Consider the following 16,406-nt stretch of genomic DNA (forward strand, 5'->3'; position numbering starts at 1 on the left):
CGGCCAGCCGTCGCGACGATATCGCGGAAGCCGCGGAAATAGAATGTATTAAACTTGTCATATCTCTCTGCCACCGGTCGCGTCGATTATCTGTTCGCACATCTGTTCGCGGTCTGGCGCGCGGTATGACGTCAAGCGTCTTTCGAAGATTTAGAAGATAAAAACGAGATATAGTTTTTTTTTCTCATTGGAGTATATCGAAGCGTATTCAGCACGCGCTTGCAACGAACGTTAGCGCCCATTTATAGCATATAGAGTTTGCGTTACCTGTACTATATATAGAACGGACTCGCGTTGCAGCGCGCCGACATGATCGTTACGAGCGCATTCAAGAACAGGGCCCAAAAGGCCTTACTTGACGTATATATGTATATTTAAATATTGCAAAATACAGCGTCGATTGCGGCACAACGTATATACATACTTGACAAGGATGCTCGCGCATAAGTTGCACTCCCGGCGTACTTCAAACGGGTAATTGGCGTGAGATCTTGGCGAGAAGGGTCCTCTCACTCTCTCTCTTTCTCTCGCTCTCCCGATCCGGTTCCGGGCGTGCGGGAAAAGTGGATCTCGCCGGGCTCGCGAGATTAATCGCAGAGAATCGCTCTCCGAAGGGTCGCGATCGCGAGCGCGTCCGACGTGCGCGGCGAAGGGAGTAATTTCTTCGCGCGCGAAAATCACGCTAGTCAGGCGACGACGAACGCGCGTGAAACACGAAGCGACTCAAATACACCGTGGGACACTTTGCGACTGGCCGCGATAACGGTGATCGTATCGAAAAGATCGATTCTCGAGGTATCGAAACGACGAGCGTCGACCGCCCGCCCGCCGAGGCTGCGTTCCATTTGTTTGACGCTCGTCCAACGCTCACTCCTTGTTTAATACTTTGACAAGCAACAAAGTTGAAATAATTTCAATTTTTAAGTTGCGAGCGTTAAATGGAACGCACCCCGTAAACTAATCGCGCCGAGGCACACAGCGAGTCGCACCACGCGCCACACGTGGTGGGAATGCAAACCACGTGGTCGTGTGCATCTTTTCACGTGGTAAAACAGGAAACAGGCAATTGTGAACGGAATCGACTCCGTTCCGCAGCGTGCACGTGAGCCACGTGAGTTCGCGAAGCTCGAATCTTTAATTTCACAATCGCTTTTCGAGTATTATTCGAATATTTGCAGTTTTTGCAATTGTATTTTCAGATAACAATAAGAGGATTTTTTTCCCCACAAGTTTGAGACTGAAGAGCACCACGAGTAGACTAAATTAATTACGGTAAGGTTATGTTTTCGTACTCCTGAAAAGATCAAAATATTTCTCTTTCTTTTTTACGGGGCTGAAGATGCTGCATGCAGTCTGAAGATTTGGTGTTCGCCTTGTACGTAACGTGTTGCTTATCCTCTACAGATTCATTCAAAGATGAAGCGGTCGGCGAGGAGTTTGGATGCTGATGACCCGAAAGAGGTTAGTGCGGATACTGCCGAGGACGATAAAAACAGAAAGAAAGTGAGATTCGAGAAATCTCTGGATAATAAATCTACAGGTAAGAACGAAAAAGAAACCTGCATGTCAGAAGTGGTCGGAGTGGTAAAAGTAAAAAATGTCCTCAGGTAAAAATATTAAGCCGTCCCTTACGAAGAATTCAAAGGGAACGAGTGTGACAGCGGCGAGAAATAAATCTACAATCGATAAGCTGAAGAAGATAAGCGCGCTCAAATTGAAGAGGGAAAAGAAAGAATTGGGACAGAGAGTCGAAGATCGGAAGAACTCGAGGGATGACGATCCGAAATCGGGGGAAAATAAAGCAGCCGCCACCGAGAAAACCGATTGGCTCCGACTGAAGAGGGAGAAGAAGGAGCTCAAACAGAAACGCAAAGCCAGACGACTGAACGACGATGCGATGTACGACAGGATTATTCAGGCCAAGCGGATTAGCGAGAAGTTACGTAGATCCGACTGCAAGGCCGTCGATCGTGTCGCGTTAACTCAGACGTTGCACGACATGCTGAAGGGCAATTACGTCAAAGTGGTATATACGCACGATATGTCCCGAGTGGTTCAGTGCATGATCAAATATTCCAAGGAACACATTCGAGCCGCTATATTTCGGGAAATGCAGTCGTCCGTCGTAGAAATGTTACGGTCGAAATACGCGAAGAACTGCGTGAAAGCTATCATGAAGTATTCCTCGCAAGAAACCCGGCGTCACGCCGTCTCCGAGCTTTACGGCAACGTCGTCGAGCTGATGAGGCACAGCGTATCGGCCCCTCTGGTGGAGCATGTATACCGCACGTGGTGTACGAATCTCGAAAAGATGCATCTCAAGCAGGAATTTTACGGGTCTATGTACGGGTATGGGAAAGTAAACGATAAGATCGAGTCGCTGTCGGATCTGTTCAAAACCGAGCCGGATATGAAGCTGGCTACGCTGAAGACCGTGAAAGGGAATCTGAATCTGATCCTGAACAAGGGTCACGTCAATTCCACTCTGGTGCAGACGGTTCTCTGGGAATTCCTCGGCGTATGCCCGGCGGAGGATAGGAGCGAGTTGATAGTTGCGCTGCGGTCTCACATTTTGACGCTGTCCCAAACGAAGATGGGCGCGAGAGTCGCTATGCAGTGCGTATGGCATGGCAACAGCAAGGACAGAAAGATCATTATGAAAGCCATCAAGGGAAACGTGAGGGCGATGTGCATGTCGAAACACGGTTACATGACGTTACTGGCGCTCCTCGACTCCGTCGACGACACCGTTCTCATGCAGAAGATAATATTGTCCGAGCTGCAAGAGGATCTGGTTAACGTCGCGCTGAATGAGTATGGGAAACACGTTATACTGTATCTCGTGGCCAGGAGGAATCCTCTTTACTTCTCGCCGGGCATAGTGGAACTTCTACGCCAAGGTGATAACAATTCAGCGAGCAAGAAACTGGCCGATATGAGGGAAATGGAGCTCCTCGATGCGATTCGCGACCCGCTTTTCGACGCTATAATTGCGGACGCGGCCACGTGGCTGTCCAACGGCGGCATAGCTATGATCACCCTGGCGATATTGAAAGTGGGCTCGGGAGAGAAACTGAAATCTGCGTTCGAATCGATTGCCAAGTTTATCTGCGGCATAGATTCAAAAATCAAGGACAACAATGTCGAATACAGTGCGGTCGAACATTCTGGATTGCATCTCATGTTGAAGAAGCTTATTCAGCACGACAAAGAGTTGGGGCAAAAGAAGGAATCTACATTTGGAGAGATGTTAATGTCGCATCTGTCGTCAAACGTGCTGGAAAAGTGGACGGAGCTTAATAGGGCTTGCTTCTTATTAATATTTCTTCTAGAAAATGAGGAGAACGGTATTAAAAATGCGTTACTGTCTCAGCTGAAACCTTTAATCGCAAAACTCGAGACAATGCGCATCCCTGGAGCATCGATATTGTTAAAAAAATCAAAGGAATAACTGTAAATATAAGACATGAAGGTAATGTGTACATTATTTACAATTCTTATCCTTTTTTTTTTAATGTAGACTATTCTCATTTTTACCGGGAATAATTGTAATAGAGACCTCGATTAAATTTGAAATTTTTTTTATACAAACTTACAAAATATACTTTTGGAATACTTTCAAGTAAAGTTTAATTTGATAAAAATAAGTCGATCTACAGAGATTCTCCAGAGATCTACCGATTACAATAAGTGATCCATTTTCCGTTTTCGAATATTCTTTTTGTTATTTTTTTTTTAATCTCACAATTTAATATGTACATATACATATAACATACAATTTATTTGAACGCGTTAGAAATATATTTTAATACAGCGCAACATACAAAAAATAATAAAATGTATTTCTATTTGCTTATACATTTTGACATATCTAGCTTTCTAGTTAAATGTTCATCTCGCGATCAGCCGTCATACGATCTAGTCATTATGTTATAGAGTTGTGAGGAATAAATGCAGGGTTGATACAGATTTTTCTTGCTAATTAAATGAATCGCGAGTTTTATCCCGTGTTTATTAAGTTTCATTATTAGCGACAAAATATCCGAAAATATCAGCAACTTCGGATCGATATGATATTACGCGAGACACGTGGATAGCTAATAAAAATGTATATACTAATAATAATTGGTCAACTAAAAATATATGCAATTGTTAATTCTGAGAATTAATAAATAATTATGAGATTTCATGTAACTTATAATTGAATTCCATTTTTCACGGAATTGTCTCATTCTTGAAATATTTGTATTTATTTTTTATTTGGAACATCACTTTAACGCATATAATTAATATATTATTATTACTAAGATAATTATTTTGTAATTATTCGGCAAGCACAGAATCTGACACAAAACGTTTTGCCATATCTCTGAGCTGCTTCTTCGCAATCTTGCCGGTGTCTGTGCGCGGAAATTCGTCCAGGAATTGTACTCCACCACGAAGATGCTTGTAGTCCTCTAAATTATCCGCTACTAATTTTATCAGTTCCTTCGCCGTCAGCTATACAATTTTCAATGATCAAAAAAGTTCTCAATCCGTTTAAAAGTTTTGTTTAAGGGAATAAGACGAAACTGACGATTAGTATAGCACTTTCTCGAGATTCACACTAATTACGAACCTCAGTGCCAGGAATTTTCGACACAAAAGCGATCGGACATTCGTCTACGGTGTCATTATCCATGCGCACCACGGCAACTTCGAGGACAGCTGGATGCCTCAGGAGCACGTCCTCGATTTCAATGGGATAAACCATGAACCCGCTGACCCTGATGGTGTCCACGATTCTGTCGCATATATAAACTCCCCCGTTTTCATCGTAATAACCGAAATCTCCGCTGCGTAGCCAACCTGAGAGGACACATTCGTATATTAATTCCAGCTGTGAGTAAAATTTTTTCATAGAAAAAAGACTAACAATAAGACTCCGTTCATTCATAGTCTTTTATATTTAAGATTGACTTAAGATGTCACAGCCAATCACATCCATTTATGTTGAGACATTAAGACAATCTTAAGACAATCTTAAAATAAGAACTGACTATAATATGAATATCGGCCTAAAAAACTAACCGTCCTCGTCTAAAATTTTCTTAGTAACTTCAAGATTGTTATAGTATCCCGTCATATTATACGGTGATTTCCAGAGAAATTCACCCACTTCATTCGGGCCTAGTGTCTTTCCTGTATCAGTCGCGACCACCTTCATCTGCACATTCTTAATCACGTAACCGACGGAGCCTATTTTATCATCTTGTCTCTGTACAGAAATAACGCCACAAAGCTCGCTCATTCCTGTAAAAAATTTTATTATTATCTATATCAATCTCGAACGATTCGGCAGAGACGTTTGAAAAAGATTGTCAATGCGTCCATAGTCCGAACAAGTTTCCGTATTCTTGTCTTGTGAAATACTATTCTTTCTATATTCTCTACTCTTTTCTCTTTTAAGTAATCATGTCCTTTTTCTAGATTTTCCTACTCACCATAAACAAATAAAATTTCCGTATGAGGCAAGGCCTTCATCAAGGCCTCTATCAAGTGCGACTTCATAGCGTTCCCACCCAAGACCATCCTTTTCAAGGATGGTAGATGATATTTTCGGAGAAGGCCGTTCTTTAATACGTTCACAATCAATCTGGGTTGAAACCAAACAAATTCAATCTATAAACCATTGTTCTTTCATGATTATAACTACCGAAACAAATTTTCAGTTTAATTAGCTTGTACAATTATTACGCACGTTATACTTCTCGATCAGTTTGCATGCCAGCTCCTTCTCGTATTTGTCGCAAATAATCTGCGTTTTGCAGTAATAGATTGACCGAAGAATATTTAAGCTACCAGTGATCCATCGTAATGTGCTGAACCACATTACTACCCTGTGATCTTTTGTAGCGAATGAGTCATCGTAAATCATGTTGTTAATCACGGCGCGATGCGACGTCATCGTTGCCTTGGACGAGCCAGTACTTCCGGATGACAAGGAAAATAGAGCAGTCTCATCCAAACTGGCGATCTGCGTGCAACGAAACTCGTCGATCGCCGCGGCATCCTGCTCCTGGACAATCTCTTCGAAATCAACTGCGTTTTATTTGATCTTTCCGTTTTCTTGCGGGGTAAAAAAAGTTTGGGCCGAATAAAAACTGCAAAATCGGAATGTCCACGCCACTAATTACCCTTCTTTTTCTCTTTTATCTCAGATTGCTGCACAGTTCGAATAAAGAAAAAACATCAAAATATTCAAATATTTAAATAAGAGGAAAACAAGCATTCTAAATTAACAATTTGAAGTATAATCTATTTTAAGAATTTTTTGAACAATCTTATTATTTTTTTGTATCATTATATCTTTGGCATAAAAAAATTTGCTTTAAGTAAATTTCCAATTTTATCTATTTGAAACATTCCTTTAAATTAAAGAAAAAACTCGCATTAAAATAAATCTTGAAATTATTTAAGTGTTAATTTGAAATATATATGATACCTTTCAAATGATTTTCCTCTGTATCGCTTTCCTTTCTTTTGTTCTTTTCTTTTTGCAGGTTTTTGCACACAAAAGGAAATAATATCTGTTCGTCAAGTCATAATTTGACAAATGAGTAGAGGTTTTATATACTTACTCGACTGTTGTTTTGTGCACTTTAAAAAAGCAAATAGATGTTACAAGTTAATAACAGGTTGACAACAGTTTTATGCTGTAGTTATACGTATAGGGGTTCTTAAGTGATAAGAAAATTACGTTTAACAAATTCTACGCCGGTTAAATTACTTTTTATCGTGAGCATATATTAATGACTTACAAATTGTTTACATTAGAGACGCAATTAATTTTAATTTCTGTTTAATTGTAACCAGATAATGTTCAAAATCGGCGCATAAAGATGTCTATTAGTCAACTGATAGAAAACTAGAAAAGCCGATTCAATGTAATCATGTATGTAATTAAAATACACGAGCGATATCGAGACGATTTGATTATCACCTTCTCCTTTTTCATGAGATTCATTTTATTATGTTATAAAATACAAGGACATAGAGAAGAATTTTACGAATAATTGTTTTAAATTACATTTTATTAAGGGATGTAATACTATAATTAGGCACAACTACATTTAACATATTATTAAATAAACACGCAATCGTAGTTATCAATCTTTTGTTATCGTCATTCCGAGATCGCCAACACCTACGACAGTACGCAACATACAACGACGTGTGCGAAGGACAAACTTGATCCGGGTTACCGTGTGCATACTTAATGTATGTACGTGCTAGTTAAATTTTAAGCATCTCTTTAATATCAATCACTCTGGTCCGTATTTCTGGTTGGTTATCCTTCGCTAGATCGGGCAAGAGTTCCTTCAAAAGGCGCGTCATTTTATCGAGTTGCTCATCGTTATTCGTCTCGCGCATTTTTCTTGCTAACGAAAGAACGATGTTTAACGCTTCTTTCCTAATTTTGGTGAATTTCGAAATGTCTGCGAAAGAAACAACGTACTTAAAATGAATACGATCATTAAAATCGCAAAAGGTTTTACATTATTTTATTATAGTAAAATAATGTTAAACAGAATTAGTGCGCATTTAATTATTATACAGCATAATTTTTTATATTGTATACATATACTCACTTATACAATACGTTAATATTTTATTGAGACTATCCCCTATTTGCTCTAATAGCTTTTTGTCCTTTAATGAGATTTCCGTTTTACTTATTTTTAACAAGACAAGTTTATCCACAAAGAGATTTAACGCTGTCAAAATAGCGACTTGGACAGACCTTGTACTATTTGGCAGTACTTTCTGACAGTGAGTCACAAATTCTATGCAATATTTATCTGCAATCATAAATCAATTTTGTAAGATACTGATCAGTCGGAATGTTGTAAGTATGCATATTCGCGTATTTGTTGCCGATAAAAATTCGCTAATTAAAACGTGTAATTCTGTAAAACCTTGAGTCTCTTTGGTGGAAGGCCATGCTTTCCCGAGCACCTCGTAAACCGTTTCCTGCAATTTTATATTATTTTCCTTCTTTTTCCTATTTTCCTCCACAGTGTCTTCCTCGTCGTCGTTACTTTTATCAGACACCTGACATACAAAATACGAAAATATGTATTCACATTCGCAACTGCCCTTCACGATATTGCTGTCGCAATGCTACCTCTTACCTTAATCAGTATTTCCTGTACAATTTCGTATATTTCTGTAAACCTATCAATATTAAGTTCATGCAAGACCATGGCGAACGCTTGTAACGCGTGCCGACGATACTCCACGTTCTCCTTTTTACTTTCCCTATGTAGTGTCAGCACAACTGTATCTAACAACGCAGGGTCTGCGTTTAAGGCTTCTCTGCAACGACATTGGAATCACATTAAATTTAACGAATACTAATTAAATCGTTTTAGCGTAAAGTTTCGAATTGACATTGCGACGTACTTGCTATTGCACGCTAACATAGCGAGAGCGTTCAGCAGACGTTCCTTTCCGTTCCACGTTCTACCACGCAGACCATTGGTCAGTATCTTTAATAAGGTATTCCTGGCTTCTATATCAATATTATGACCTGACTTTAAGGCAACGGTATGAACTGCGTTTGCCGCTTGCACTTTCGTAGTCCACGACGCTGACTCCAAAGCTACGTGTAAAATACCGGTTATTGCTTGCAGATTTTGCACGATTCCTGCTTCAGTCCCGGGCGTTATTTCGTTCCAAAGATCAGTCCACAATTCAACGGTGCTTTCGTTTCCTGATAAATTACAATATATATAATAAAAATGTATAAGAGATTAAAGCGCGAGGCATACTCGCGAGTGACAAATTATAAATACCGGGATTATACACACCTGGCACCTTTTCCGCGTGCATCGCAAAGAAGGCAAGAGGAATGACAATTTTTTGATAATTCTTTAACGTCTCCTGATTATAATTATTTATAGATTGCAATGCTTGTCCGATCGCTAATCTTATTGCATCATCTGTAATTTATATTTTTCATAAAATGAAATTGTAAGACGCTGGTAACGCGTACAGTGCTACTGTTAGCATGCGGATGTACCTTCGCGTTCCAAATACCACGTGTTTAAGGTATTAAATAATTTATCTAGACTAGAGTCTTTAGCGGAGCCAACTATATGTCCAATGCAAACCGCATTGTTTTTCCTCACAGCAGCATTACGATCCAACAAACCATTGAGCAAAGCAGATAATACTTTAGCTGAATGGGAAACACCGTATGATTAATTTGTATTACGAAAATTCCAAAAAATATCTTTGGCTACTAAATTATAACACAATATCTTATGATTAAAATATTTAATTCTCTTGTTTTTAACATTTGTATTTTGTACGTTATTTTAAAACTGAGATGGTTACTTACAACTGTACGGCTGTAATTCTGCTTTCAGATGCGTGCTGAGGAGAATCACGAAATGCAAACAAGCAATTTTTGTTCCAAATCCTACGCTGAATTTGATTAACTCTATTACTTTTGGCATTAATTCCTTCAATACGGCCGCATCGACGTACTGGATACACTGCAGGAAAAAATTGAAAACAAAGTATTGAGGCTATACTCTAGCGAGTTCGCTTCCAAGTCGTCTGATGAGAATGAAAGTACCTTTGTTATCGTATCTGACGCATAATGACCTTTGGCGACGCTCGCTCTGAGATTATCGACTGCCTCCTGAGTCTCCGTGGTCGCGCCGCACACATTACTCAAATACGAAAGCTTAGGGTTCTCCGATTCGCCGATCGTCTCCAGCAACGACGGTATCAGATTGACGAGCGACGGTTTCAACAGAACGCCGGCCGTGGACACGAGTTGGGACACCGTTTGCAACGATATAGATCTCACCGTCTGCACGACGTGAGTGATGCCGGTGTCGAGTAGCACGGGCAGTATCGCTTGAATAACTTCCTTCCCCGCGTTACCGTGCGACGAGTCGCAATGGCGTATGCAAACCTACGGGATTAAATCGGTATTAAGTCGCCAAGTCGTTAAGATAGTCACAAGTTGTAGAAAACTCGTGCGCCTCACCTTACTAAGTATCTTAGTGGTGTTTGTCGCGGCTAACCGCGTACCCTCGTGAATGTCGTCCATCACGCGGAACAGTTTCTTCCAGAGCTCCGGGCCGTATTCGGCGAAGTCGAATTGAACATTAGTCCTTAATAGATCTGCGAGAGCATTACAACAACTGATACGTACCCTCCACTCGTTATTCGTTAGATTATCAGTTACATCAGTCAATATTTCTTTATGATACTGTTCGATCTATGGCGATATATAAAAAACAAATTTTTACGCTTGCGACACATTTTGTATACATGTTAAGACGCTGTTAACAGATGTCAAGTAACATTATATACTAACGGCTTTCGTCGTGGACGGAACGACGGCCCGCCAAATGCTGCTCATACTCTGCTGGATCTTGGGCGTCGGATCGAACTGATATCTGTACAATCGCGGTATGATGTTGGGTAGATATTTGTTCAGTTCGTCCCTCGCGATATTGGCGATTGCCGCGAAACCGAATGCAGCCCCCTTTTTGGATGTCCATATCGCATTGTGATTTGCCAAATGCATGAAATAATACACGAGCTCGGGCTTCTGCATTTCCGTCGCGAGAGAACAGATTTCTCGGTACGTCGACAGATTGCCACTAAAAAAAAAAAAATTGCATTATTTCTTTTAGAATCTAACATCCTTTCGTTATTATATAGCGTAATATTCTGCAACTAGTTTTTTAATTCAGATACTTTTTATTTTGAATTGTACGGTAACGCGAAAATATTCTCTATTTTAATCTTACCCAGACGGACTCTTTCCTAGTTGGCCTTCTTCAAATAATTTGGTGTCGGCGGTAACCTGTTGCACCGCTCTGCGACCCTGCGTGAACTGATCTAATATATTGGACACTAAAGCATCGCGTTCCTCCTGTTTGCTGTTAATATGTACCAAACTAAGGCCTTTCGAAGCGATGTCTTGCACTATATCTGTTGCGAGATAAAAGAATAAAATATCCCTTTCCACTCTCAATGATGACAAAATTCACTCTCTGACTAATCAATAATTTATATTTCTTACCACTGTCATCTGATAGAAAATCTATAAATGCATGATGAATCATGGAAAATTTTTCCTTAATACATTCCCGTTGAACGTTGTGTTTTAGAAGTGCAAACAGCCATACACATACTGCCTTTAAAAAAAAAACATCATGTTACTAATCAAAAGCAAAAATTGCTTCATCCCTAAAAATATCTTTCTAAAAGTATGGCATATAAATACCTGTCGCAAGTTTGGATGAGGCACTTTGTATACATTAAATAATTCATTCAACACATGTATTAACAATTCGTCACTCTCTTTACTGTACGGACCAACATGTTCGGCGGGCAAAGTCGTCCAAGCGTCTCTTGCTTCCGCAGAAGCTTGCGCTTGAACACAGCAGACCAAAGCTTCGCCCAGAATTAAATGAATTTCGATATCTTTTGTCTGTAAAAAATCATTGTCATATCAATTATTACGTAATAAACATATAAAAGATACACATTTAATTAGGTTAAAAGCAGAATTATGTACCTCCTTGACTGTTGCTATAATTTTGTTAGCGATGTCCGTGGTGTGCGGAAAACACTCGCCGACGCACAGCTGTCCCAATGAAAGCGCAGCTTTTTCTTTCATCTAAGGAAGATAAAAAAAAAAGCCGCAAGACTACAGAGTGTCAAATATAAAATGTGCAATGTATAATGAACTACGTTCAGGAGACAAACCTTGGTATTCAATTTGGCATTAGATAGTACGGAAAAGAGCGTTTCTACTATCGCTTTCTTGTTCAACTCGTCATCGCCTTCCGTTGGTAATGGTAGAGAGTACGTTCTACCCAAGATACCAACGGCTTGAATAGCCGCGTCCATCAATAACATCGCGTTGTCGCGAAGATATGTACCTGGACGATAAACGTAGCGTTTCAAGTAAATTTAACTTGTAACATAATTCGATCAACATATAAATACATACATATTGTTTTCACAATATCGTTGTAAGTCGTCCAATTGCACAAATCCTCCTTAGTAGTTCCATTTCGTTGCTGTATTAAATTTCTTTCCATCATGTAAGTCAGCGTCATTAACGCGCCGTGCTGCGCCTCCAAATTTTTTCTATTCATAACGTTCATAACGTTCGAGACATGCTTCTCAAATTCATTCCGCGAAAAGTAGCCGGTAATAGCGGCGTATATTTTCGCGGCTAACTGTCGCACGTCTTGTTTAGTGGAAGCGAGCAAGGAACTGAGCCACGGCAGCTCCTTCTCGTACGATTTTATCATGTAATGCGGAACGGATCCAAGCACTTCCAATAATGCGTTCAGAGAAATTTGATCTGCATCATAACAATAAAATACATGTAATTTGATATGTCATATAATTATTATTTCGTGTTCAATAATAATTACGGTTATTTTTTTTTTTACCTGCGCAAGAATGACTGAAGAGTAAAATCATATCGACATAATTATTTAATATCTCCGGTTGATCCTTGTATAATCTCTCCAAGTAACGTCCAATCAAAGGGGTATGTTCGCACGGATGTTGCAACGGCTCATTTCGCGCGGGAATATTTGCACTCCTGGCGAGGCAAACGCGAAAATAAGTAATAATCTGTAACAGCATAAATTACAATTGTAAAAAAAAAAAGAATACATTCGCGGTATTCGCAGATCTAGCCTCCACTTCAGGAACTTACCTCGGAAAATGTAGCGACACTGTACGGGAGTACCTGCTTATCCGTGTTTCTGCCGCCGCTCGCGGCGGGCATTCTCGACTGCATCTTCGAATAGATGTAACTTACTAGTTTCACAAACTCGGGCAGCAATATCTTATTGCTAATCTGTTGATCGTCCTCATTTTTATGGACAACACCGTAAAGCGCCTTCGTGGCTTCTGTACTTATCTCGTGTTTGTTGTCACCACACGCTAATAACAAGAGATACCGAGATGGAGCGTCATCAGGTGGGAACACGGTTGCGGCATAATGCATTGCCACAAATCTATTCGCAAAGTAATACACGTCACACACACGATTAGAATATATGCGTAAAAATTATGGTGTATTGTGAATAATCTGTGATAAAAAGTCTATACACGTGCCTTACGCTCGATTCTGGCGATTCGATGTGCACCGACAGCAGAGCATTCATCAGAGCTACATTGCTTTCGTCCTCCTTATTCAGCACAAACGCGGACGTTACGCAAATCAATGCGTCCCTCACCGTGCGTCGCAGTTCGCCGTCCGTCTGAAATATTAATTATACAAAATGTTCAAAGTTCATAATTATACGTTTTATAATTTTAATAATCATTTACTGTATTTTTCAAACAGTCGAATACTCACGGAGACAAGCGTGTCGAACAAGTTGTGCAGCAAGCTCAAGTCTTTGTTTATCAGAGACGGTATTCTTTGACCAAGTTGTCCAATGACTGTATATGCCATCGGTTTGTGCACGTCATCGCCTTCGGAGATCAATTTTATCATGCCATTCAAGATCACTCCGGCGACGCGAGTTAACGGTATAAGGCTGCAGCTTTAAAAAAAATTATTTTCCAATCGAATACAGTTCAAATACATTAAATAGACCAAGTGTACACTTTAAATAATAAGGCACATATCGCGTGTGTAGAGTTTATAATAAAACAAAAAAATCGCAAAGTTAGTAATAAGGCCCGTCTACATAAGTCGCAAAACGCAAACACAAACGCGGAGGAAAAAAAAACGTACAAAAAAATTTTTTAAAGAGAGAAACGTCATCTTGCGTCCGCATTTGCGTTTTGCAACTTATGTAGACGGGCCTATACATTGCTCATGCGAATAGAAAATATGATGGATATTTTCCTTAGTGAAACTCAAAGAGATAAGTCGAAAATTTGTCAAGAAATCTTCAATAAACGGCAATGACATGAAAGAAAAATTAGCAAAAGAATTATGAAACACTTACTGCTGGACGATGTTTGACGTAAATTGCAGTGCCAATGATTTTAACTTTGCATTCGTATTTTTTCCATAGAGTGAATCGAAAATAACCTAAACGGGAAAAAATGACAGTTTTATTATGTAACATCACTGGTAATCATTGACATTTTGTTTTCAATTGAATTTCACGTACCTGAATACACGGCGGTATGATGAATCCCGCTTTAGTCACTCGACAAAGATACTGCAGAAGCTTGAGGCGAATTCGAGTGCTTGCTGGTAGCCGTTTCATTTCGGGTTTCACCTCTTTCTGCGTGGCCAATGCATCGGTGCCCAAGAATAACGTGTAAAGCGGAGCTGCTAGTTGCATCGAGGACCAATCCAATGTACTAAACAGGTGAAAAACAGAAGAAATTACAGACGCCCGATGCCAAACGAACGGCGGGCTGACAACTTTCACCCAATTGTCACGCACCCAATTATCTTCTTCAATTCCAAATCCGCCATGTTAGCGATGCTGAATCTGGTGTCCGCGGCCGCTACGATCAGGTGTATCAGGATATCTGTATCCGGGAAAAATCCACCGGCGAGGAACTTGACAATGCCCAGTTTCATCTGCTCGAGCTGCTCGGCCGTAGGCGGACTCTCGCCAATCACTCTCTTGAACGCGTAGTCGCTCAAGCCGGGCGGTACGGTGAACTGCGTCCAGTCGATCTGACCGGATTGTTGATTTTCCGTTTGTCCCACGGATCTGGCGATATTTATATAAATATATATATATATATAACGCAGTTAGAAACCATGTGAATATTTAAAAGTGATGTGCATTGATTGTACAGCTTGTATAACTCACCCGTAGGGCAACAATAATACGTCGAGCATAAAATTTATGAGCTGCTTCGCCACGTAAGGCTTGTCTTGCAAACCTAAGAGAGACGCTCGTTTATCGACATCCACCGGTATGTTAATGTGTCCTAATGCTGGCATTATGATCAACATTAAGCTGAAACAAGTTTACAATATCACAATTTAACATTTTTAAATGTGATATAAAATTATCAAAAAAAAAGTTTTCTGATATATTAAAGGTAAAAAAAATCTTCTGTTAAAATATAAGCATAATTGATATTTAAGAGATATGTAACAAACAAACCTGTCTTGATGAGACAACGGCTTTCCCTCGATGGCGTTCAGTACACTTGGAACCAATTCCGCCTGCTTGTTCATCTCCATTCGCGGATATCCCAACTTTATGTATATTATCGTAAAGTTCTGCAATTACAGTATATACATTAACGACGCGGCTTTTTCCAATTTTGTCGATTGCGACGGTAATATCCGCGCGCGCGCGCGGGCGATCACACGTACGATCACAAACGAGCTGGCAGATGGATCCTGGTACTGCAGGAGTAAAGCCTCAACGGGCAGCTGCACCTGAGGCCTGCTCTTTATTCTCTTGTTTATATGAATCAGCAGCTCCATCACCTTCTTCCTGACGCCTTCCTGCGCGCTGGACAACTTGAGCAGTACGGGAGGCAGAAATTTGCAGACCGACGCCTGTAGCTGCTCGTCCGTCTCGGCGGAGCCCAGGCGGAGGAACACTCGCTCGAGTAAAACTGTATAAAACACAAGAGAAGTGAAAAGTATACGGTCAACGTTTCTCTTCCTACAAGGATACTCCCAAGGGAAAGAAGATTGCTAATCGTATGTATTGCATCCATAAGAATGCAAAATAAAAAATGGGAAGGATAGTCTATCGATCTCTGAATTTATTTCGGCGACGTAATCGAGTCGTGTCATCGAACGTGAGGTCATTGTGAAAAAATGCTGACATCATGTGCCGTCGGGTCGGAGTAGACGTCAACGTGGGATTTAAACGCTTTAAATCGCAGTATCGAGATTTGACAGCTGCAAACACGTGCCCGGGGACGGCACGGAAAGGTGCGGGGAGGGGCATCGAGGGGAGGACGAAGACCCGGAGGTTGTCTCCGAGATCGTCTCTCGCCCCGGGATGACGATCGAGTTTCGCGTCTGGCCCGACCCCGTTCAACCTCGGGGGGCGGGGAGTCGCCTCCGATCCGAGGCCGAACGGCGCGACCCACGACCCGGTCGTCGATTACGTCGCGTGTAAAGGGGATCGGTCTTTATCTCTCTCTTTCTCTCTCTCTTTTTTTCTCTCGGGAGTGTACTTACTCAGCTCGTCCGTAGCCGCTGCCATTTTGAAAAAGTCCGCAAAGAGGAGAAAGCAGGGAATCCGGACGGCGAGTAGTTGCCGTCCGTGGAGTCACGCGCGCGATTCGGCGGCGCCGCGACGAGAGGCTCGACCGTTCGTCGGGGATCGTTACGGATCCGCGTTACACACCCTCCTACAGTCTCCTCTTTCTTCTTTTTTTTTCCTCTCTAACACACGTCGACGTGACCGCGCGTGTCG

The 16,406-nt window shown here is 40.9% G+C and overlaps 3 protein-coding genes across 4 annotated transcripts; 1 reads left to right on the forward strand and 2 right to left on the reverse strand.

The window, feature by feature from the left end:
• The first annotated feature begins 909 nt into the window (after positions 1–909).
• On the forward strand, positions 910–4,709 carry LOC105448240 (pumilio domain-containing protein KIAA0020). Of its 2 annotated transcripts, XM_011686707.1 has the most exons (5): positions 910–1,111; positions 1,200–1,272; positions 1,405–1,540; positions 1,608–3,472; positions 4,624–4,709. In XM_011686707.1, the coding sequence occupies exons 3-4, from the start codon at positions 1,417–1,419 to the stop codon at positions 3,449–3,451; spliced, it is 1,968 nt and encodes a 655-aa protein (XP_011685009.1). In that variant the 5' UTR covers positions 910–1,111; positions 1,200–1,272; positions 1,405–1,416; the 3' UTR covers positions 3,452–3,472; positions 4,624–4,709. The 2 variants fall into 2 exon arrangements, with proteins under 2 accessions (XP_011685009.1, XP_011685008.1); XM_011686706.1 differs by lacking the exon at positions 4,624–4,709 and having other exon boundaries at positions 911–1,111; positions 1,608–3,476.
• Positions 3,614–7,006, reverse strand: LOC105448367 (4-coumarate--CoA ligase 1-like). Its single transcript, XM_011686889.1, has 7 exons — positions 6,983–7,006; positions 6,177–6,204; positions 5,741–6,081; positions 5,484–5,661; positions 5,071–5,292; positions 4,619–4,848; positions 3,614–4,500 (listed from the first exon to the last, which is right to left on the reverse strand). The coding sequence occupies exons 1-7, from the start codon at positions 7,004–7,006 to the stop codon at positions 4,324–4,326; spliced, it is 1,200 nt and encodes a 399-aa protein (XP_011685191.1). The 3' UTR covers positions 3,614–4,323.
• A 49-nt stretch (positions 7,007–7,055) lies between these two features.
• On the reverse strand, positions 7,056–16,254 carry LOC105448243 (proteasome-associated protein ECM29 homolog). Its single transcript, XM_011686722.1, has 28 exons — positions 16,169–16,254; positions 15,344–15,591; positions 15,129–15,247; positions 14,829–14,978; positions 14,451–14,726; positions 14,169–14,364; positions 14,001–14,086; positions 13,400–13,589; positions 13,156–13,301; positions 12,752–13,055; positions 12,480–12,666; positions 12,029–12,388; positions 11,782–11,957; positions 11,591–11,692; positions 11,297–11,503; positions 11,093–11,207; positions 10,818–11,001; positions 10,379–10,667; positions 10,046–10,279; positions 9,626–9,970; positions 9,386–9,542; positions 9,065–9,223; positions 8,853–8,984; positions 8,446–8,755; positions 8,175–8,358; positions 7,959–8,094; positions 7,632–7,841; positions 7,056–7,478 (listed from the first exon to the last, which is right to left on the reverse strand). Exons 1-28 carry the CDS (start codon positions 16,191–16,193, stop codon positions 7,276–7,278), a joined length of 5,430 nt encoding a protein of 1,809 aa, XP_011685024.1. The 5' UTR covers positions 16,194–16,254; the 3' UTR covers positions 7,056–7,275.
• Between the last annotated feature and the right edge of the window lie 152 nt (positions 16,255–16,406).

This window comes from Wasmannia auropunctata, unplaced genomic scaffold, assembly GCF_000956235.1.
Source record: "Wasmannia auropunctata unplaced genomic scaffold, wasmannia.A_1.0 LD336088.1, whole genome shotgun sequence".
Classification (NCBI taxonomy): Eukaryota; Metazoa; Arthropoda; class Insecta; order Hymenoptera; family Formicidae; genus Wasmannia; species Wasmannia auropunctata.

Coding starts and splice junctions, on each gene's coding strand:
- LOC105448240 (XM_011686707.1), top strand. CDS start 1,417: ATGAAGCGGTCGGCGAGGAGTTTGGATGCTGATGACCCGAAAGAGGTT. Junction 1,541..1,607: donor TCTGGATAATAAATCTACAG/GTAAGAACGAAA, acceptor AAATGTCCTCAG/GTAAAAATATTAAGCCGTCC.
- LOC105448367 (XM_011686889.1), bottom strand. CDS start 7,006: ATGAATCTCATGAAAAAGGAGAAG. Junction 5,662..5,740: donor AACTGATCGAGAAGTATAAC/GTGCGTAATAAT, acceptor AATGGTTTATAG/ATTGAATTTGTTTGGTTTCA. Junction 4,849..5,070: donor GAAAATTTTAGACGAGGACG/GTTAGTTTTTTA, acceptor GTGTCCTCTCAG/GTTGGCTACGCAGCGGAGAT.
- LOC105448243 (XM_011686722.1), bottom strand. CDS start 16,193: ATGGCAGCGGCTACGGACGAGCTGA. Junction 15,248..15,343: donor CTGCCAGCTCGTTTGTGATC/GTACGTGTGATC, acceptor CTGTAATTGCAG/AACTTTACGATAATATACAT. Junction 14,087..14,168: donor TCATACCGCCGTGTATTCAG/GTACGTGAAATT, acceptor TTTCCCGTTTAG/GTTATTTTCGATTCACTCTA.